This window comes from Tamandua tetradactyla, chromosome 3 (assembly GCF_023851605.1).
Source record: "Tamandua tetradactyla isolate mTamTet1 chromosome 3, mTamTet1.pri, whole genome shotgun sequence".
Classification (NCBI taxonomy): Eukaryota; Metazoa; Chordata; class Mammalia; order Pilosa; family Myrmecophagidae; genus Tamandua; species Tamandua tetradactyla.
In genome coordinates, this window is record NC_135329.1 from 6,894,316 (window position 1) to 6,917,679 (window position 23,364).

At 36.4% G+C, this 23,364-nt stretch overlaps 1 protein-coding gene across 5 annotated transcripts in view; it reads right to left on the reverse strand.

The window, feature by feature from the left end:
- Positions 1–23,364, reverse strand: part of ATAD2B (ATPase family AAA domain containing 2B) — a 215,998-nt gene that overhangs the window by 41,548 nt on the left and 151,086 nt on the right. For 3 of the 5 annotated variants that reach the window (XM_077152214.1, XM_077152218.1, XM_077152216.1), the window contains 2 exons: positions 3,810–3,945; positions 1,109–1,305 (listed from right to left, as the gene is read on the reverse strand). In XM_077152214.1, coding sequence (XP_077008329.1) covers positions 1,109–1,305; positions 3,810–3,945 — 333 coding nt within the window. The remainder of the gene's footprint in view (positions 1–1,108; positions 1,306–3,809; positions 3,946–23,364) is intronic. The other 2 variants (XM_077152215.1, XM_077152217.1) reach the window with 1 other exon arrangement.

Genomic DNA, 23,364 nt, shown 5'->3' on the forward strand with positions numbered 1-23,364 from the left:
AGCCTCAATTTCCTCAGCTGCAAATGAAATAATAATACTAACCTTGGAAGGTTGTTGAGAGGATCAAATGGATAAAACTGTGTATTATGGATGAATATACAAATAAAATTATAGATAGTCCCTTTACTGCACTAAAAGGGAAAACAGGTATTTTTCAGACGTGCCAGGGAGGAAAAAATATAATGCTAGTTCATTCTTCCCAGTCACACATGAGGTAATGGTTCCAAAGGATACAGGCCCAAAAGAAAAGATTTCACAACTAAGATGCAACATTAAATTTTGAATTATCTTATAACTCAAATTGTAAAAAAAGAAAGAAAATGAAGAAAAAAATTCAAAACTAAAAACACCAAAACTATTCAAACATGGAGTCTGAACTCTACGAAGAAGGCCAGTAAAGATCACATTGTGTTCATCCACACACTATATTATCCCAGGATAAAGAAAATAAAAATTAAAATCTACACTATTATGGTAGATTCCAAATGGAAAATTTCTTTTCTCATCATCACAAATCATGCTCCCACAAGGACACAAAACAGTACACATAGAAAGTGAGAAATTTTCCACTGGGAGCAGAGAAAATCCTTGGAGAGAAAAATAATTTGGGCTGTAAAGGATGTACTTAACTGCAAAGAGCATCTTAGCCATAGGCATTTCCAAAATATGAAAGACAAAGAAATAGCAGGTTTCTTAGTCACCTCTTTCAATGAGGTACACATAATTTGGGAAATGCCAGTATTACCTGGTAGTGATTGGTTAACACCAATATACTTTCTGAGAGCACAATTTATCCTGGAATAAAAGTAGTATAGTATGGACATTTCACTAAAGTAACGTTCAATCCTCTTCTTAAACTGAAGAGTAAGAGATCACAAGGATCGATAATAAATTAAGACGAGATACACAAATCAGTTACTAATTTTACCCAAAAGTCACCAGATGTTTGCTGATGACCTGGATAGTTTTCACATGGATTAAAATTTTACAGGCTAGGGGTAATATTCATCCATGCCTTTGCTTTTTTTTCCTTCCAAAAAAAGATGTCAATATTTTTTTTTCTTTTAGCCAGTTCAACTTCATTGTTTGCACACTACTGAAACAAGACCTCTTCAATATCCACCGGTTTGCTGAAGATGTTAAAGCGTTTATCTGTGGCCAGCCTCTTGGTTACATCCCTGAGAAACAACCGCAACTCTCTTAGAGTATTTTCCTCCTGGTCCTCCATCCGATTTTTTTCAGATTCTGATAACTGACGAGGTGGGGAAGGTAGTGCAAGAGGAAGCACTTCCATAGCACAAAGAGCTAAGGAAAATAAAAGAAAACATTAAGATTCAAATATGATAGGGCTTAGACCTAAATTACTTTTCTGGCATTCCCTCAAGGTGTTTTTAGTATTTTTTTTTTCCAATTAACTTTGGTCCATGGCTTAACTTAAGATTCACTAAGTAATGTAGTTCATTGGACTTTTAAACAAATTTTTATCCTATTACCACATGTACAAACTAACAATTCCCTTTTTAAACTACATTCAGATGTATGTTTCAGTGTTTTATGTTCAGAATATTGTGCTACCATCACCACCATCCATATATATGAAAACCAAAACACGTTTAAACCATGCAAATCCAGCAAGTAAAAACATGATTGGAAATAAAAAGTAAATGAGGGAATAACTTCATTTATAAAATAACTCACAACAGAACTCCTTTAAAGAGCAAATGATTTTAAATAATTTGACCTTGAAATATTATTTGCATATAACTTATGAGAAATACTTTAACTGAACAAAAATATCTTCAAGACGAAGTACTGTATACTGATTTGCTTAAGTCAATCTTGTCTAAAAACTGCTTCTCAACATAGGGTTGTCTTATATGAAAGAAAAGTTAAATGGGCAAATAACAATTATTTGATTCTTTCTGTCCTCAGTAGAACGATTTTAGGCAAGTCTTCTCCCTCACATTCTTAATATAACACAGGAGGGATAGTGAATGGCACTGCAGGGAGGGAGGAAAAAAAGAGTCCTAGATACATGGAGGAAAAGGAAAGAAATTGAGACTAAAGAGTTATATATAAAAATCTATGTTATCCACCATTTACCCTAAGCTAAACCAAAAAATCTTACAAGATAAAATATTAACTTTCTTAACCATAACATCCTCCAATTCCTTAAAAGATTTTCATGGTATCAATGGGAAGCTTGGCATTAAAAAAATCTGTGTATTCACACTGATTTCAATATAGCTCTATTTCTACATAGCCCTAAGAAGAAAAACAATATTCAACAGAAGCACTAAAAAAAGAATTATACCAATCTTGAATGGAAAAAATTCAGGTCTATGAGATTAATTAGTTCCATAATGAAACATTTTAAATACTGATATTTAGATTAACAGGAAGCAACAACTAATAAGAAGGTAAAATTCACATACTGAACATGCTGAGGTTTCTTAGGGAAAATCCATATAACTATAGTCACTTGCTAAGTATTTATTTTTTACACATTGAGAAAATTTTGAAAGGAGCCATTAAAGAACAACAAAATTATTAAACTGTTGGATAATACAACCAATGAAAAACAAACAAGTAAACAAAACACTGGACAGAATATGGAAACATAGGAAAGGGAATTTATTTAACATCTTACAAGAAACATAAAACATGGAACAAGGCTTAAACATTTTTACCAAAACGGATTTCTATTTTCTGGTAGAGGATGAAAGACCAAGTTAGGAATTGTGGATAGATTGAATTACATACCTTAATACCTTAAATAAGACATAGCATAAATCTTGATCAAAGTTCCTGGGGGTATGAGCCCATTTTAATTGTATCTCTTGAAGATGTTATTTTTAGTTTAAATGGACTCAACTGAATGAAGGTGGATTAATGGAGTCCTTTACAAGCAGAAGGAATTCAGATACAGAGAAAAAGCTACAGGGAGGATCTGGAAGTCAGCATGAACCCAATACAGAAAGAAGAAGGGATCACCATGTGAAGGAAAAGGCAAGGAATCTTAGCAGTGTCAGTTAGGTGGGACACAACTACAAACTCCAAGAGAAAGCAAGCCTTCTAGCCTCTGAAACCATGAGCCAATACATTTTTGTTATTAGGTCAACTCATTGCCTTAGCAGCCTGAACCAGAGGCAGGGGTCTTATTCTTTATGTACATTTAAGATTAGGAAAAGAAACTCTTTTGAATGGTTTAGAATGCAGTCCTTAAATCAGGGAATTAAGATATGACAAATTCTTAAGGTCCCCCTTTGAATTCAAATCCAAGAAAAACAAAAAACAAAGACATGATAGTTTCCCAAGTGACTACCAAAAATAAAACATTTAACATAACAGGTTGCCAATAAATATTTGAAAAGTAATCAATAAATAAAATAATCCAGAAAAAGCAGCTCTTAGTCCTGAAAATAATCAATATAATACCTTGTGTACAACTTCACAGTTCAAATCCTAAGTATGTAGAGACTAAAACAGAGCAAAACCAAAGACTTTTTTTTTTTTAACTACCTAAGTATTGAAATGTGAAATCTACTGGAGCATCTGGATAAGGCTCTAAGAGGAATACTTCATTAATTGTCACCTATTAGTAAAGCTTTACCATTTAGACTGTACCCTCAATCTCCTTAAAATAGGTAAACACAATGGCCACTTCTACATGAGTCACTCCCAAGATAAAAAGAACCTGACAAAGTGCCTTCACTTTCATGAAGAAATTATTTAAAAATTCTTGACTCCAAGAAAGGTCATTTCCTAATTCCATCCCCCCATTTGCCTATGGATTTTAGGAGCGTTACCGGTGTGTTTCCTTCGTGGTGGTGCCATTGATGCCTGAGTGAGAATCAATTCTTGGAAAAATTTTCTTCTGTCTTCTTCAATAGGCCTTTGAATATACAAGACCTCTTCATACTGTATTCTAAAGATACATTTAACCTACACACATACACAAAAGAAGACATTAAATACAGAGGATTAAAAGCTTACATATTATACCAAATTACAGTTTCTTCAATTTCCAGTACTCTTTTAAATATTCATTGAACAGTCATGCGAGATTAGTACTAACTTAGTCCTAGCCTGTGCTATTGAGAGGTTCAACCTCATGGACTAAACAAAAGTGGAAGAATGATAACATTCCCAAGTCATTATTTAATGAGGCTATGTCTGTGAGAGAGGGCAGAAAATAACAAGAAGAGTAAGTTTACTGTAATACAGTCAGATGTCAACAATCTCAAAGGGCTTTTATATAAGAGCTGAAAAACAATTACCCAGAATCTATAGCAGGGAGCTGCAATAATGCTACCAACACTGCCTTCTCCTCCTCATATTTCTTTATACTTCCTATCCACTGACATCCCCTCCTGTGCTTTTTTCCCTACCAAATCTATTCTACTGCATCCTCTGAAATCCTGACTCCACTGAAAATAAACTACACTTTCAAACTCTTCATACACTCCTACACAATGACACCACTTTCCACAAAGTACTACCAAGCAAAAATAAACCTGTCGTTCTCATAGCCCTCAGCTCCTTTCACCTGCTGCTCACCTACCTTTCGCCTGCTTACCTGCTCTATAAAGACTTTGACCCCAGGCGCCCCGCCGCCACCTTCCAAGATAAGCTGGTTAAATCCTTTTAACATCATCCACATTTGTCTACCATGATGTTAAACATTTTATTTAAATTTTATATTTTTCTAGGTCCATCTGCTACATTCTAGACACCAGGCTCCTGAGAACAGGGACCATTTCTTCATCTGTTTTCCTTTATCTACCACAATACTTGGTACATAGCAATGCTTAATAAACATACACTGAATGAATAAAGCTTGTGATTTTGTTTCCCAGAGCAACCACAACAATCTGGAACAGTAACTAAAAAGGGAAAAAAGTCACTATTACAGAGAGAAGTACCAAACAAGATAGTGTGGTAAACCCGTTTTAGGATTAATGACACTGGGATTCTAGTCCAAATTTAACCACATACTTGCAGTAAACTTTGTATAGTTCACTCAAAATTTAACCACATACTTGCAGTAAACTTTGCATAGTTCACTCAAGCTAACTAGTTACTGGCTTGATTCTATGAGCTGAACACTAAAAATTTCATCAATACTATTTCATTCAATCCTCATAAAAAGATGACATAAGGTATTATACTAAACTGTATTACTCTAAACTCTGTCATTTTACAAATAAGCAAACTAGGCTTAGAAAAGATTTGAATAATTTGCTTATGGTCACAAAGGGAATAAACAGACAGAACAAAATGATATAGTCTCTAAAGACCTTTTCCAGCTCTCAGATTCTAAGATAGAAAAGAAACAATAAAAGTAGACACGAGAATTCAAGAATTGGATGGGGAATTATTTACCTTGATCCACAGTCAAATCCTCTAAAAGTTTATATATTTCATCTTGTGCCCTCCCAGTATTTTGTGTTGACTAATTTCATGAACAATTTTGTCCAACCCTTTGATCTATGTTTCTATGACCCTTCATTGAAAGTTATGGCAAGCAAATTTACTACTGTGCACTATATTATGTCCAAACACCACGCCAAGCATTGCAATTATAAAACTGAATATATGCTTCCCTGCTGTCAAGGATCTTTAGAGTCTCATAAGAAAGCATTATGATACCAGGCTGTAAGTGCTGTAACAGAGGTAAAGAAACACAGAGAAGAGATCCTGGAAGAAGCAGGGGCAAAAAGGCATTAGATAAGATATAGCAGAAATAATTAACATTAACTGGGTCTTGAAATATAAACAGAACTCAATACCCAAGGACTATCATGGTTTTGTTTCAAGGGATAGTAAATCATTTAGTTCAATTTTGAATAGCCTTCCTTCTGATAATTTTTCAAAATTATGTTGGACTTGTGTCCACAAAAGCAAAACAAGAGTAAGAATGCAATAATTCCCTGAAATTCTTGCCAGGTTATTACCAACAACTTGGAATCTTTCATTTTATTATCTCTAAATTCACTTTTAGCTTTATCTTCTGACATTCCGAGACTCAAACTTGATGGCACAACAAGACACGCCTCTTAAAAACTCCCTGAACAAATCATACTCTCTTTCATATGGGTCTCTATGCATGGTATTCAACTATTTCCTTAAACACCTTTCTTTAACTCTACACCCAACCCCGTGCTTTATGAGTGATATTTTCCCTTGACTTTCCCAGAAGCATTCAGGCACACCTTCTAATATATCTTTCATTGAAGTTTTTTTTAAACCGTTCAAAGATTCTTAATAAATTCTTACAGCTATGAAGTCATCACAAGTCAAACTTTTCTTACCCTCAAAAGTTCCTGTATGCCGATTTTCAATCTCTCATACCACTGTTACCAGTTTTACACAACCACTGAGTTGCTTTTTTTCTCTAGAAAATTGCCTTTTCTAGAAATTTTATGTCATAAAACTAGTAGTCTTTTGTGTTAGGCTTCTTCCACTTGCGTAGTACCATGAGGTTCATCTACATTGCAGCACATATTAATAGTTCACACCATTTATTGCTGAATAGTATTTCCCTGGAACTATAAATCACATTTTGTTTAGCCATTCACCAATTAATGAACATTTGGGTTGTTGCCAATTTGTGATCAGAAATGTATTAAGACTTGTTTTGCAGCTTAATACATGGTCTATCCCAATATGAATTGTTTCATATGCATTTCAAAAGTGTGTGCATTCATATATTGTTGGGTGGAGTGTTCTGTAATGGCTATTAGGCCTAACTGGTTTATGGTATTGCTCAAATCTTCTATTTCCTTATTAATCTTCTGTGTGACTGTTCTGTTATTGAAAGTGGATACTGAAGTCTCAAACTAATATTACATAACTGTTTATTTCCCCAATTCCATTAACATTTGCTTCATATATTTTGGAGCACTGTTGCTAGCTATGTATATGTTCATAATTGTTAAATCTTCTTAATTATCTCAATTGATGAAGAAAAAAAGATTTGACAAAATCCAGCACCCTTTCATGATAAAAACACTCAATAAACTAGGAATAGAAGAGAACTTCCTCAACCTGATAAAGGCTGAAAAATTCACAGCAAACATCATCTCAATTATGAAACCTTCCCCCCAATATAAAGATCAAGACAAAGATGCCCACTTCTGCCACTTCTATTCAACACTGTACTGAAAGTTTCAGCCAAAGCACTTAGGCAAGATAAAGAAATAAATGACATCCCAATTGAAAAGGAAGAAGTAAAATTATTTCTATTGTAGAAGATATGACTATATATGTAGAAAACCCTGAGGAATCTAAAAAAAAAGCTCTAGAACTAATAAATGAATTCAGCAAAGTTGCTGGATGCAAGATTAACATATAAAACTCAGTTATATCTTGAGGCTTACTCTGATAAGCTTATACAGGGAAGTTTAGCCTACCTATAGGTATGACTAAGAGTTATTTCTGGAGGACTTCTTTTGTTGCTCAGATGTGGCCTTACTCTCTCTAAGCCCAACTCTGCAAATGAAATCATTGCCCTAACCTCCTACATAGGACATGACATCCAGGGGTGAAAGTCTCCCTGGTGGCATGACAGATGACTCCCAGGGATGACTCCGGCCCTGGCACCATGGGATCAACAAGTTCATCCTGACCAAAAGTGGGAAAAGAAGCATCACAGTAAAGTATCAGTGCTTGAGAGAGTTCAAATATAGTCGAGAGGCTACTCTGGAGGTCACTCTTACACAAGCTTCAGTTACACATTGCTACTTATCATAATTTGCCAAATCCCAATGAAAACCATTCTTGCCAACCCTAAAGAACACCTAGGGCAATATATAAGATTCTACAGAGGTTCTATGCACTAGGGTAACTTTCCAGAAACCTACAACCTCCAGATGGGTGGGTCCCTGGTCCAGATAAATCCTGAAACCTAGAGGGCCCAACCTCTCCAGAACATCAGCTAGTTCCATCTCCCTACCCCATATTACTGACAGACCCTTCCAATGTGAAAAAGTTAGAATGGCCATAGCCCAACTATCTCTAAAGAGTGGGATAGAAAGATCAAAGGTGATGGTGGAGTTATACAGAGAAGGTAGGATTTAACAAACAAATATGGCTGCTGAATCATTAAACTGATATTTCTTTTAGTCTCCAATATCTTAAAGCAGCTAGAAATAAAAACTTACAATTGTAGAACTGTAACTCAAACCAAGCTCTGAAATATGTTCTACAACTAATTGTGGTACTGTGCTTTGAAGTTTATTGCTTTTTTGTATATGTTATTTTTCACAAAAAAGAAAAAAAAGATCGATTGTGATAATAAAAAACAATATTTATGCCTCCTAGTATCCCATATGCTGGAGCAGCTAAAAAGAAACATCTGAGAGGATGGTATGGTAGGCCATGACAAATTCTGGGATCTGTCCTGTAATTACTTGTTGAAGAGTCCTTTGTAAAGTATTCCTTTTTTCTTTCTTTTTATTATAATATAATATATTATATTATACAATAAAAAAAAGTTAAAAAAAATTCAGTTACATACAATGAACTACTGAGTGGCTGCAAGAAGGAATGAAGCTCTGAGGCATGCACCTAGGTCAGTGAACTTTAAGAACACTGTGTTAAATGAAATGGCAGAAACAAAAAGATAAATATTATCACGCCTCACTCACATGGACCAACTATAATATACAAACTTGGAGAATTGAAATCAAGACATGGGTTATCAGGTTGTAGCCTATTGTAAAGGGTCCTAGATTATAAACTCTTACAGTAGTCACATATATTCAGGAGATGGAACTGTTATTTGTAAATTCTGAGATACTGAACAATCTGTGTATAACCTGGTCGTTTCCTGGAACTTCAGGTATTTATGTGATACCTGAGACTCTGAGTTAGAGCACTGAAGGTATGAAAGTCAGCATTACCCCATACAGCAACCATTAAAAAAGTTGAAAAAGCAATCAGACTTCAACTAGAGATAAGAATGAAGCTGATTTGGATAGGACTACATAAATCAGAACACAGGTTAAAGGATGATATGGTTCATATTTTAAAACTTCAACTTCTGTGTGAGACCAAAGGGAGAGATGCACATTTGGTGCAAAATTTATATTTTGGGTAGTGCATGATCTAATTTAACTTGTGTGCTGGTTTCAAAAGATTTATGTACCCTAGAAAAGTCATGTTTTAAATCCTAATCTCGTGTGAGCAACGGTTTCCTCTAATCCCTATTCACACTATAGGTTGGAAACTTGATTAGTTTATCTCCACAGAGATGTGGCTCAATAGCAGGTTTTAAACTTGATAAGATGGAGACATGTCTCCACCCATCCTACATGGGTTTTGATTAGTTTACTAGAATATCATAAAGGAGGAGCCATTTTGGAGAGAGTTCGTTTTGAGAACAACAAGATAGAAAGCCACAAGATTCTGAGAAGGATATAGTCCACTGGTCAGTGACCTTTGGAGATGGGGAATGCGTCTGGGGGAGCTTCATGAAGCAAGACTCCTGGAGAAGAAGCTAGCAGATGCTGTGTTCCTCACATGCTTTCCACTTGAGAGAGAAACCCTGAACTTCATCAGCCTTCTCGAATAAAGGTATCTTTCCCTGGATGCCTTGGATTGGACATTTCTAAAGATTTGTTTTAATTTGGACATTTTCACAGTTCTAGAACCGTGAACTAGCAACTTGTTAAACTTCCCTTTTTAAAAGCCATTCTGTTTCTGATATACTGCTTTCCAAAAGCTAGCAAACTAGAACAATTTTTATGGTCAGTTTATTCGAACACTACAATTACATGGAATCTTGAATAGGACATGAGATCTTGTTGGTTTGTATATCTCAGAGTAATATGGGCAGAGAATAAAAAAGTATTTGCAAAAACCCTTTGGGGGACTGGGGAGATAGGAAGAAATATTCAACTTCCCCATTCAGGGAATTCCTGTTATTCTCACAAGCTATGGGGACAACCAATTTAATAGGCTGAGCCCTTGGCCCTGGGGTTTGCTCCTATGAAACTTATTTTTGCAAAGGAGAAGCTAAGCCTACTTATAATTATACCTGAGAGTCACCCTAGACAGCCTCTTTTGTTGCTCAGATGTTGCCTCTCTCTATAAGCCCAATCTGCTGGTGAACTCACTGCCCTCCCCCTACTACATGGGACATGACACCCAGGGACGTAAATCTCCCTAGCAACGTGGTACAGGACTCCTGAGATGATTGGGACCCAACATCATGGGATTCAAAAAGCCTTCTGGATCAAAAGTGGAAAGAGAGAAAGGAAACAAAGTTTCAGTGGCTAAAATATCTCAAACAGGTCAAGAGGGTTTCTTTAAGGTTATTCTTATGCATTATATAGATATTCCTTTTTAATTTGTGGTGGATTGGAGTGGCTGGAGGGAAGTACCTGAAAATGCTGAACTGTATTCCAGTTTCCTTGATTCTTGAAGACAACTGTATATAGCTCATACAATGTGAACGTATGATTGTGAAAACCTTGTGTATTAAGTTCCTTTTATCCAGGATATGGACAGATGAGTAAAAAAACAAAAAAAAGGATAAATAATAGGGAGAATAAAGGGTAAAAAACTGGGTAAATTGCAATACTAGTGGTCAATGAGAGGGAGGGGTAAGAGATATGGGATGTATGTTTTTTCTTTTATTTCTTCTTCTGGAATGATGCAAATATTCTAACAATGATTATGGTGATGAATACACAACTATGCGATGATATTGTGAGCCACCAACTGTATATTGTGTATGGACTGTGTGTGAAGATTTCTCAATAAAAATATTAAAAAAAAAAAAACACAGCTTTCTTTCTCAGCCGGCCCGCCGCGCGGCGCCCACGCCCCGCAGCAGCCGACCCACCCGCCCTCTTTCTTTCTTTCTCCGCCGGCCCGCCGCGCAGCGCCCACGCCCCGCAGCAGCCAACCCGCCCGCCCTCCTCTCCCCTCTTCCCCCTCCTGCTCCGGTGGCTCTCCAACCACCACGGTGCCCTCTTCCACCTTCACCGGCTCCTCCGCCACCAGCCTCGACAGCCTTGCCACCCTCACCTTTCCTCCTCCAGAACAGCTACTGGGGGAGTGGAGACAATACAGAGCAGCTCCTGGAGCCACGACGGAGATCAAAGGGACGGCGTACCCCATCCTGGAACGGCTGACTGTCTGGGAGAACCAGCTCCGGTGAGATCACCAAGGGGCGCGGGTTTTCCTGGGCGGGACGGCAAGCAGCCGGAGTCCCTCCCTTCCTCCTTCCCAGGCCAGCTGGCAGAATTGGGCAGACGGTCCCCTTGGGCCGCGGCGGCTGGCACCCCCACCACGCGAGGCTCCCTGCACCAACTGAGAGAGTTGGGTCGAAAATCCCCAGACTGCGGAGAACGGTGACCAGGGGTCCCTTCCAAACACGTGACTCCCCGGTCCGGCTGGGAACAGTGCACTCTCCCGGGCTGCACAGCTGGCGCCCTCCCGCCACGCTTGGCGCCCCGGGCCGACAAGGAAATTCGGTCGGGCGCTCTCTCGTGCTGCGGTGGCCGGCGACCCTCCCCGTGTTCGGACCCCCGGGCCAGCTGGCACTCTTCCAAGACACTTTGGCTGCCAAACCTCCACTACGGCGAGAGTTTTCCAGAGTTAAAGGACCCACAGCAACTTTTACTGGTGGAGCCTGTAGACAGACGTGTGCCACAAGCGCCACCTACTGGGCAGGATAAGAAAAACAGAACCCAGAGACCACAGAAAAATTTTTCAACCTGTGGGGTCCAACACCCAGGGAAATCTGACTAAATGCCCAGATGCCAGCAGAAGATAACAGATCACGCTCAGAAAATTGAAAATATGGCCCAGTCAAGGGAACAAACCAATAGTTCAGATGACATACAGGAGTTGAAACAACTAATGCTGAATATACGAACAGAAATGGAAAACCTCTTCAAAAACGAAATCGATAAATTGAGGGAGGACATGAAGGAGACATGGGCTGAACATAAAGAAGAAATACAAAAACTGAAAAAACAAATCACAGAACTTATGGAAGTGAAGGATAAAGTAGAAAAGATGGAAAAAACAATGGATACCTACAATGATAGATTTAAAGAGACAGAAGACAGAATTAGTGATTTGGAGGATGGAACATCTGAATTCCAAAAACAAACAGAAACTATCTGGAAAAGAATGGAAAAATTCGAACAGGGTATCAGGGAACTCAAGGACAATATGAACCGCACAAATATACGTGTTGTGGGTGTTCCAGAAGGAGAAGAGAAGGGAAAAGGAGGAGAACAACTAATGGAAGAAATTATCACTGAAAATTTCCCAACTCTTATGAAAGACCTAAAATTACAGATCCAAGAAGTGCAGTGCACCCCAAAGAGATTAGACCCAAATAGGCATTCCCCAAGACACTTATTAGTTAGAATGTCAGAGGTCAAAGAGAAAGAGAGGATCTTGAAAGCAGCAAGAGAAAAACAATCCATCACATACAAGGGAAACCCAATTAGACTATGTGTAGATTTCTCAGCAGAAACCATGGAAGCTAGAAGACAGTGGGATGATATATTTAAGTTACTAAAAGAGAAAAACTGCCAACCAAGACTCCTATATCCAGCAAAATTGTCCTTCAAAATTGAGGGAGAAATTAAAACATTCTCAGACAAAAAGTCACTGAGAGAATTTGTGACCAAGAGACCAGCTCTGCAAGAAATACTAAAGGGAGCACTAGAGTCAGATACAAAAAGACAGAAGAGAGAGACATGGAAAAGAGTGTAGAAAGAAGGAAAGTCAGATATGATATATATAATATAAAAGGCAAAAGGGTAGAGGAAAATATCATCCAAACAATAATAACTCTAAATGTTAATGGACTGAATTCCCCAATCAAAAGACATAGACTGGCAGAATGGATTAAAAAACAGGATCCTTCTATATGCTGTCTACAGGAAACACATCTTAGACCCAAAGATAAACATAGGTTGAAAGTGAAAGGTTGGGAAAAGATATTTCATGCAAATAACAACCACAAAAGAGCAGGAATAGCTATACTAATATCCAACAAATTAGACTTCAAATGTAAAATAGTTAAAAGAGACAAAGAAGGACACTATATACTAATAAAAGGAACAATTAAACAAGAAGACATAACAATCATAAATATTTATGCACCGAACCAGAATGCCCCAAAATACGTGAGGAACACACTGCAAACACTGAAAAGGGAAATAGACACATATACCATAATAGTTGGAGACTTCAATTCACCACTCTCATCAATGGACAGAACATCTAGACAGAGGATCAATAAAGAAATAGAGAATCTGAATATTACTATAAATGAGCTAGACTTAACAGACATTTATAGGACATTACATCCCACAACAGCAGGATACACCTTTTTTTCAAGAGCTCATGGATCATTCTCGAAGATAGACCATATGCTGGGTCACAAAGCAAGTCTTAACAAATTTAAAAAGATTGAAATCATACACAACACTTTCTCAGATCATAAAGGAATGAAGTTGGAAATCAATAATAGGCGGAGTGCCAGAAAATTCACATATACATGGAGGCTCAACAACACTCTCTTAAACAACAAGTGGGTCAAAGAAGAAATTGCAAGAGAAATTAGTAAATACCTAGCGGCAAATGAAAATGAAAACACAACATATCAAAACTTATGGGACGCAGCAAAGGCAGTGCTAAGAGGGAAATTTATTGCCCTAAATGCCTATATCAGAAAAGAAGAAAAGCCAAAAATGCACGAATTAACTGTCCACTTGGAAGAACTGGAGAAAGAACAGCAAACGAATCCCAAAGCAAGCAAAAGGAAAGAAATAACAAAGATTAGAGCAGAAATAAATGAAATTGAAAACATGAAAACAATAGAGAAAATCAATAAGACCAGAAGTTGGTTCTATGAGAAAATCAATAAGATTGATGGGCCCTTAGCAAGACAGACAAAAAGAAGAAGAGAGAGGATGCAAATAAATAAGATCAGAAATGGAAGAGGAGACATAACTACTGACCTCACAGAAATAAAGGAGGTAATAACAGGATACTATGAACAACTTTACGCTAATAAATACAACAATTTAGATGAAATGGACGGGTTCCTGGAAAGACATGAACAACCAACTTTGACTCAAGAAGAAATAGATGACCTCAACAAACCAATCACAAGTAAAGAGATTGAATTAGTCATTCAAAAGCTCCCTAAAAAGAAAAGTCCAGGACCAGACGGCTTCACATGTGAATTCTATCAAACATTCCAGAAAGAATTAGTACCAACTCTCCTCAAACTCTTCAAAATAATTGAAGTGGAGGGAAAACTACCTAATTCATTCTATGAAGCCAACATCACCCTCATACCAAAACCAGGCAAAGATATTACAAAAAAAGAAAACTACAGACCAATCTCTCTAATGAATACAGATGCAAAAATCCTCAATAAAATTCTAGCAAACCGTATTCAACAACACATTAAAAGAATTATACATCATGACCAAGTAGGATTCATCCCAGGCATGCAAGGATGGTTCATCATAAGAAAATCAATTAATGTAATACACCACATCAACAAATCAAAGCAGAAAAATCACATGATCATCTCAATTGATGCAGAGAAGGCATTTGACAAGATTCAACATCCTTTCCTGTTGAAAACACTTCAAAAGATAGGAATACAAGGGAACTTCCTTAAAATGATAGAGGGAATATACGAAAAACCCACAGCTAATATCATCCTCAATGGGGAAACATTGAAAACTTTCCCCCTAAGAACAGGAACAAGACAAGGATGCCCACTATCACCACTATTATTCAACATTGTGTTGGAGGTTCTAGCCAGAGCAATTAGACAAGAAAAAGAAATACAAGGCATCAAAATTGGAAAGGAAGAAGTAAAACTATCACTGTTTGCAGACGATATGATACTATACGTTGAAAACCCGGAAAAATCCACAACAAACCTACTAGAGCTAATAAATGAGTACAGCAAAGTAGCAGGCTACAAGATCAACATTAAAAAATCTGTAGCTTTTCTATACACTAGTAATGAACAAGCTGAGGGGGAAATCAAGAAACGAATCCCATTTACAATCACAACTAAAAGAATAAAATACCTAGGAATAAATTTAACCAAAGAGACAAAAAACCTATATAAAGAAAACTACAAAAAACTGCTAAAAGAAATCACAGAAGACCTAAATAGATGGAAGGGCATACCATGTTCATGGATTGGAAGACTAAATATAATTAAGATGTCAATCCTACCTAAACTGATCTACAGATTCAATGCAATACCAATCAAACTCCCAACAACTTATTTTTCAGAATTAGAAAAACCAATAAGCAAATTTATCTGGAAGGGCAGGTTGCCCCGAATTGCTAAAAACATCCCGAGGAAAAAAAACGAAGCTGGAGGTCTCGCGATGCCGGACTTTAAGGCATATTATGAAGCCACAGTGGTCAAAACAGCATGGTATTGGCATAAAGATAGATATATCGACCAGTGGAATCGAATAGAGTGTTCAGATATAGACCCTCTCATCTATGGACATTTGATCTTTGATAAGGCAGTCAAGCCAACTCACCTGGGACAGAACAGTCTCTTCAATAAATGGTGCCTAGAGAACTGGATATCCATATGTAAAAGAATGAAAGAAGACCCACATCTCACACCTTATACAAAAGTTAACTCAAAATGGATCAAAGATCTAAACATTAGGTCTAAGACCATAAAACAGTTAGAGGAAAATGTAGGGAGATATCTTATGAATCTTACAACTGGAGGTGGTTTTATGGACCTTAAACCTAAAGCAAGAGCACTGAAGAAGGAAATAAATAAATGGGAACTCCTCAAAATTAAACAGTTTTGTGCATCAAAGAACTTCATCAAGAAAGTAGAAAGACAGCCTTCACAATGGGAGACAATATTTGGAAATGACATATCAGATAAAGGTCTAGTATCCAGAATATATAAAGAGATTGTTCAACTCAACAACAAAAAGACAGCCAACCCAATTACAAAATGGGAAAAAGACTTGAATAGACACCTACCAGAAGAGGAAATACGGATGGCCAAGAGGCACATGAAGAGATGCTCAATGTCCCTGGCCGTTAGAGAAATGCAAATCAAAACCACAATGAGATATCATCTCACACCCACCAGAATGGCCATTATCAACAAAACAGAAAATGACAAGTGCTGGAGAGGATGCGGAGAAAGAGGCACACTTATCCACTGTTGGTGGGAATGTCAAAGGGTGCAACCACTGTGGAAGGCAGTTTGGCGATTCCTCAAAAAGCTGAATATAGAATTGCCATACGACCCAGCAATACCAATGTTAGGTATCTACTCAAAGGACTTAAGGGCAAAGACAGAAACGGACATTTGCACACCAATGTTTATAGCAGCGTTATTTACAATTCCAAAGAGATGGAAACAGCCAAAATGCCCATCAACAGAAGAATGGCTAAACAAACTGTGGTATATACATACGATGGAATATTATGCAGCTTTAAGACAAGATAAACTTATGAAGCATGTAATAACATGGATGGACCTAGAGAATATTATGCTGAGTGAGTCCAGCCAAAAACTAAAGGACAAATACTGTATGGTCCCACTGATGTGAATGGACATTCGAGAATAAACTTGAAATATGTCATTGGTAACAGAGTCCAGCAGGAGTTAGAAACAGGGTAAGATAATGGATAATTGGAGCTGAAGGGATACAGACTGTGCAACAGGACTAGATACAAAAACTCAAAAATGGACAGCACAATAATACCTAATTGTAAAGTAATCATGTTAAAACACTGAATGAAGCTGCATCTGAGCTATAGGGTTTTTTTTTTTTTTTTTACTATTATTACTACTTTTATTTCTTTTCTCTATATTAACATTTTATATCTTTTTCTGTTGTGTTGCTAGTTCCTCTAAACCGATGCAAATGTACTAAGAAATGATGATCATGCATCTATGTGATGATGTTAAGAATTACTGAGTGCATATGTAGAACGGTATGATTTCTAAATGTTGTGTTAATTTCTTTCTTTTTTTTTCCTTTCCCTCCGTTAATAAATAAATAAATAAATAAAAATTTAAAAAAAACTCAGTTGTATTTCTACACAAGCAACAAACAACTTGAAAAGAAAATTAAGAAAACAATTCCATATTGTTGGCACCAAAATGAATAAAATATTTTGTATTAAATTTACCCAGAGGCACAAGATTTGTACACTAAAAACTAAAAACACTGCTGAAAAATACTAAAGACCTAAATAATGGAAAGCCCTTTGCGTTGGCTGGAAGACATTTTTGTTAAGATGGTAATACTAGCCAAAGTGATACGCACATCTGATATAATCTCTAATCAAAATGTCAACAGTGTTTTTGCAGGAATGGAAACCCCATCCTTAAATTCATATGGTATTCTAAGTAACCCAGAAGAGCCAAGAAAAAGAACAAAAGAAAATAAGAACAAAGTTGGAAAGATTCACACTTGTCAATTTCAAAATGTATTCTACAACTACAATAATCGAAATAGTGTGGTACTGGCATAAGGATAAACATATAGCTAGCTGGAAAAAAACCTGAAAGCCCCCAAATAAACCCTCATATCTATGGTCAACTGAATTTCAAGAGGGTACCAAGACCATTCAATGGGTATAGAAAAGTCTCTTCAACAAATGGTGCTGGGAAAACTAGATACCCACATGCAAAACAATGGATTTAGACCTTACATTATACCATATGCAAAAATCAACTCAAAAATGAAACAAAGACTAACTAAATTTAAGAGTTAAAACAACAGAATTCTAGAAGAAAGATAGTAGCAAATTTTCATGACCTTAGACTTGACAATGATTTATTTCTTAACTGTGATACCAAAAGCACAGCCAATGTAAGAAAAAACCAGAACTTCATTCAGAACAGAAACTTTTGTGCAAAGGACACTATCAAGTTAGTGAAAAGGCAGCACACCGAATAGGAGAAAAAAACTGTGAATCATTTATCTCCTAAGGGTTTAATATACAGAATATAAAGAACTCATACAACTACACAAAAAGCCCAATTAAAAAATGAACAAAGGACTCAAAAGGACATTTCTTTTATATATATGTAAATGGCCAATAAGCATGTGAAAAAAGGCTCAACATCATTAAGCCATTAGGAAAAAGCAAATAAAACCACAATGAGATACAACTTCACCCTACTAAAATGGTTATAGTTTTTTAAAAAAACAGAAAGTAAGTCTTTGTGCGGATGTATAGAAACTGAAGTCCCATACATTGCTGGTGGAAATGTAAAGTGGTACAGCAGCTGAGGAAAGGAGTTTGGCTTCCTCAAAATGTTAAACACAGAATTAGCATATGATCCTGGGAGTACACTCTTAGGTAAATGTCCCAAAGCACTAAAAACAGAGAATCAGACACTTGTATGCAAATGCTCAGAGCAGCTTATCCACAATAGCCAAGAAACCCCCAACAGATGAATGGAAAAATACAATGCAATATATACATTCAATGGAATACTATCATTCAGTCCTAAAAAGGAGTGAAGTTCTGATACATGTTACAATATGGATAACCCTTGAAAACATTAAGCTAAGTGAAATAAGTCAGGTACAAAATGATAAACACTATAGAGTCTGCTTACGAGAAAACAGATTAAACAAAGGAGATTAAAGGGGGATATCCAAATCTATAGGCCGAGCCCTCGATCTTGGGGTTCGCCCCTATGAAATTTATCCCTGCAAAGGATAAGCTAAGCCTACTTAAATTAGGCCTAAGAGTCACTTCCCTCAGAGAACCTCTTTTATTGTTCAGATGTGGTCTCTCTCTCTAAGCCAACATGGCAAGCGAATTCACTGTCCTACCCCCCCCCCCCCCCCCCCCCCCGACCACCACCACATGGGACATGACTCCCTGGGGGTAAACCTCCCTGGCAATGTGCAACAGAAATCCTCAGATGAGCTGGGACTCGGCACCAAGGGGTTAAGAAAACCTTTCGGACCAAAAATGGGAAGAGAGAAATGAGACAAAATAAAGTATCAGTGGCTAAGAGATTTCAGAGTTGAGAGGTTTGTCCTGGAGGTGATTCTTACACATTATATAGATATCCTCTTAATTACAGCGAATTAGAGTGGCTAGAGGGAAGTACCTGAGACTGTAGTGTTGTGTTACAGAAGCCATGTTTCTTGAAGATGATTGTATAATGATACCACTTTTATAATGTGACTGTGTGATTGTGAAAACCTTGGGCCTGATGCTCCTTTTATCAGTATGGACACATGAGTTAAAAATATGGATAAAATATAAACAAATAATAGGGGGAACAAAGGTTAAAATAAATTGAGTAGATTAGAATACCAGTAGTCAATGAGAGAGAGAGAGGTAAGGGGTATGGTATATATGAGTTTTATCTTTTCTCTTTCTTTTTCTGGAGAGATGCAAATGTTCAAAAAAATGATCATGATAATGTATACACAACTATGTGATGATATTGTGAGGCACTGATTGTATAGAATGTTTGTATGCTTGTTTAAGGTTTACAATAAAAATATTTTTAAAAAAACAGGAGGAGGAGTATAACAGAGAAGATAGGATTTAACAAATGAGAATGACTGCTGAATCATTATATTGATATTTCTTTGGTCTCCAGTATCTTGGAGCAACTAGAAGAAAAAATCTAAAATTGTGGAACTGTAACCTATACCAAATTACTTGTTCTATAACTATTTGTTAAAATGTATTTGGAAATGTATTGCTTTTTTATATATATGTTATATTTAACAATTAAAACAAGACATTAAAATGATTTCTAAATGTTGGGTTAATTTCTTTTTTTTCTTTTTTCCGTTAATTAATAATAAAAAAAAAAAACAGTACTAGGAAAAATTTTTTATTTTTCAAGGTTTTTAAAATTTAAAGTGTTTGGGAATAAAGATGAGAAAAATAAATGATAAAAAAAAAAAAAAAAAAAGGAAATTAAAGGTTTCCAGGTACCAGGGAGAAGAAAATGAGGAGTTAGTGTTTAATGGATACAGAATTTCTACTTGGGATCATAGAAAAAGTTCCACAAATAGATTAATGTGATGATGGCTGCACAACATTGAGAATATAATTCATGCCACTGAAATGTACAATTAAAAGCAGTTCAAATGACAAAATTTTAAATATATTTTACTATAATTTTTAAAAAATCACTGAAGATCTCAAAAGAGAAAGGTGTAGAAAACAACGTTCCCACAGAGGTGAACCCAGAAAGCTCTCATGAATAAAATTTGCTTACCCAAAAACAAACTAGGTAGACAATATACAAAATAAAAATAAACATTAATATTCTACATATCTTAAAATAGTAATTAATATTCACTTATTTCACCTTTTAGGTTAAAAAAAATTGTGAGAATTCCTTCCAATTAGATTTTTTAAAAGAATCATATACTTGTTAGGCAGAACCCCTTCCCCCATGATGTGACCAAACCCTAGTAAATATTCCAAGAAGCTTTCCCTGACCCATGATTTCCAGAAAACCCCTAAACCCACCTCAGCCCCTGCCCTCCTACCCTCCAGCAGCTGCAATCTTGCTCTAAGCTCCCCTTTTGCCCAATATTGCCCTCCAGCAGCTGCAACCCTGTATGACTATGGTGGTCTTTAAATTTTGAATCTTGCTGATGAAAAGCTGCCAACTCCCAGCTTAGCCCTCTGCTTCCAGAACCAGCCAATGGAAGCCTACCAACTTCCCACTCCCAAGATGGACAACTTACCACCTCACTTTCCCTACTTTCCACCTCCCATCCTATATAAGCTGTACCCCTTCTCCTGCTTGGTGCTATCGCCATCTTAAGTATCAGCCCAACTGTGCATAGCTTCACAATAAAGCTTCTTTAATAGAGTTTGGCCTCTTCGCCTCCCTCCCAGTGGAAAAACATATCAGTAATTATTGTTTTATGACCAATAATTAATATTAGGATATTTCCATTGTATATATGAGCATTCATCTGAGTTTCTGATTTTTTTAAATTGACCTTACTTATTTTCACCTCCCAGGTCCTACCATAAACCCAGAGACAAAAAATGACATGAAATACTTAAGATGATAAATGCTATAAGCCAAACTTTTATGTTCATCGGTATAACTGAAGAAACACACCGAGATAACTTGAGCTGTCTATAATAATTTAACACATTGTGAATCGCTTAAGAAATAAAAGTGTGGTTTGCTTTCCTTCCTGCAAGTAGCTCTGCTGCTTCTGGTTCATCCTTTAAAAGTCTCTTTTCTGTGTTCAATCCTCAATTACCTCTTTTTAAAAATTCTCCGACTACCCTCAGAAAGGGTCTACAGAGTAAATTTATTTAGGCTGGAATACCGCAAAAAAATGGAAAGAGGTTGGCAGGAATTACTTAAAGCCTATGTGATTCAATTCCTAGTTCCTTTTTTCATTCAACAAATTATTTACTGAGCAATTCCTATGTATCAGAGCTGTGCTAGGAACTAGAGATGTGAAGGTGAGTAAGAATGTCATTCCCTCCCTGCAAAAAGCTTGGGTCTAGATCAAGAGGTTCTCAATCATTTTGGTCTTAGGACCTCTTTATACTCTTAAAAATTATGTGCATTTATGACTATAAATTCTTCTTTGGGGAACGGTGAGAAAGGAAGAAAATTCAACTTCCCCAAGTTGAATTCTTGATATTCTCACAAACAGTGCGGACCACCAAAGCTATAGGCTGAGTTCCCAACCTTGGGGTTTGTTCATATGAAACTTAACCCCACAAAGGATAGGTCAAGTCTACTTAAAATTAGGCCTAAGAGTCACCCCCAAGAGAACCTCTTCTGTTGCTCAGATGTGACCTCTCTCTCTCCAGCCAACACAACAAGCAAACACACCACTCTCCCCTGTCTACGTGGGACATGACTCCCAAGGGTGTGGACCTTCCTGGCAACATGGAACAGAAATCCTAGAATGAGCTGAAACTCAGCATCAAGGGATTCAGAAAACCTTCTCGATGAAAAGGGGGAATTGTGAAATGAGACAAAATAAAGTGTCAATGGTTGAGGATTCCAAACAGAGTCGACAGGTTATCCTGGAGGTTATTCTTACACATTAAATAGGTATCACCTTATTAGTCAAGATGTAATGGAGAGGCTGGAGGGAACTGCCTGAAAATGTAGAGCTGTGTTCCAGTAACCATGTTTCTTGAAGATGATTGTATAATGATAGAGCTTTCACAATGTGACTGTGTAATTGTGAAAACCTTGTGTCTGATGCTCCTTTTATCTACCTTATCAACAGACAAGTAAAACATATGGAATAAAAATAAATAATAGGGGGAACAAATGTAAAAATAAATTTAGCTTGAAATGCTAGTGATCAACGAAAGGGAGGGGTGAGGGGTATTGTATGCATAAATTTTTTTCTGTTTTCTTATTATTTCTTTTTCTGAATAGATGCAAATGTTCCAAGAAATGATCATCATGATGAACATGCAACTATTTGAAGATATTGTGAATTACTGATTATATATGTAAAACGGAATGATCAAAAGTTAAGAATGTTTGCGTTTGTTTGGTGTTTTTCGTATTTAAAAAAATAAAATTAATAAAAATTTAAAAAAATTACTGAAGACCCCAAATAACTTATATATGTGGGATTTATCAGTCAATATTTGCATATTAAAACTAAAAACTGAGAACATTTAAAATTATTTATTCATTTTAAAAAAATAAGCCCATTATATGTTAATCTAAAAAACACATTCTTTGGAAAAATGTGTTTTTCAAAAAATTACATAACATAAAATATATGAAATTAAAAATAAAATTTGGTGAGAAAAACTGCATTGCTTTACATTTCTTTAAAACTCTTTAATGTATGGTTTAATGGAAGACAATTGAATTCTCGTTTCTGTTTCTACATTCAGTGCATTGCAATATGTTTTGTTTTGTTTTTCATTGGTAGGCATCGGGAATTGAACCCAGATCTCCAGCATGGAAGGTGAGAATTCTGCCACTGAGCCACCACCATACCATCCTGCAATATGTTGTTTTGAATGAAGTATGTGAAGACAATCCAGTCTCAAGCTGACATGTAGTTGAAAATGGAGGAATTGATGATCCATTAAAAGAGTCTTGGGGAATCACAGGGGTTCCTGAACCACACTCTGAGTACATCAAGTCAAAAGCAATGATTTCCTGCTGCTTTTTAAAATCATATACCTTAGTAGTAAAAAATCCGAAAATATATCATCCAGTTTACTCATATTTACATTTATATATACTATCCTACTAGTTAGTATATTACTTCTATAAAATAAACATGCAAAAATTTTAAGACAATATAAAAATTAAAGAAATCTGAACCTTTTTTTTTCCAGCAAACCAAT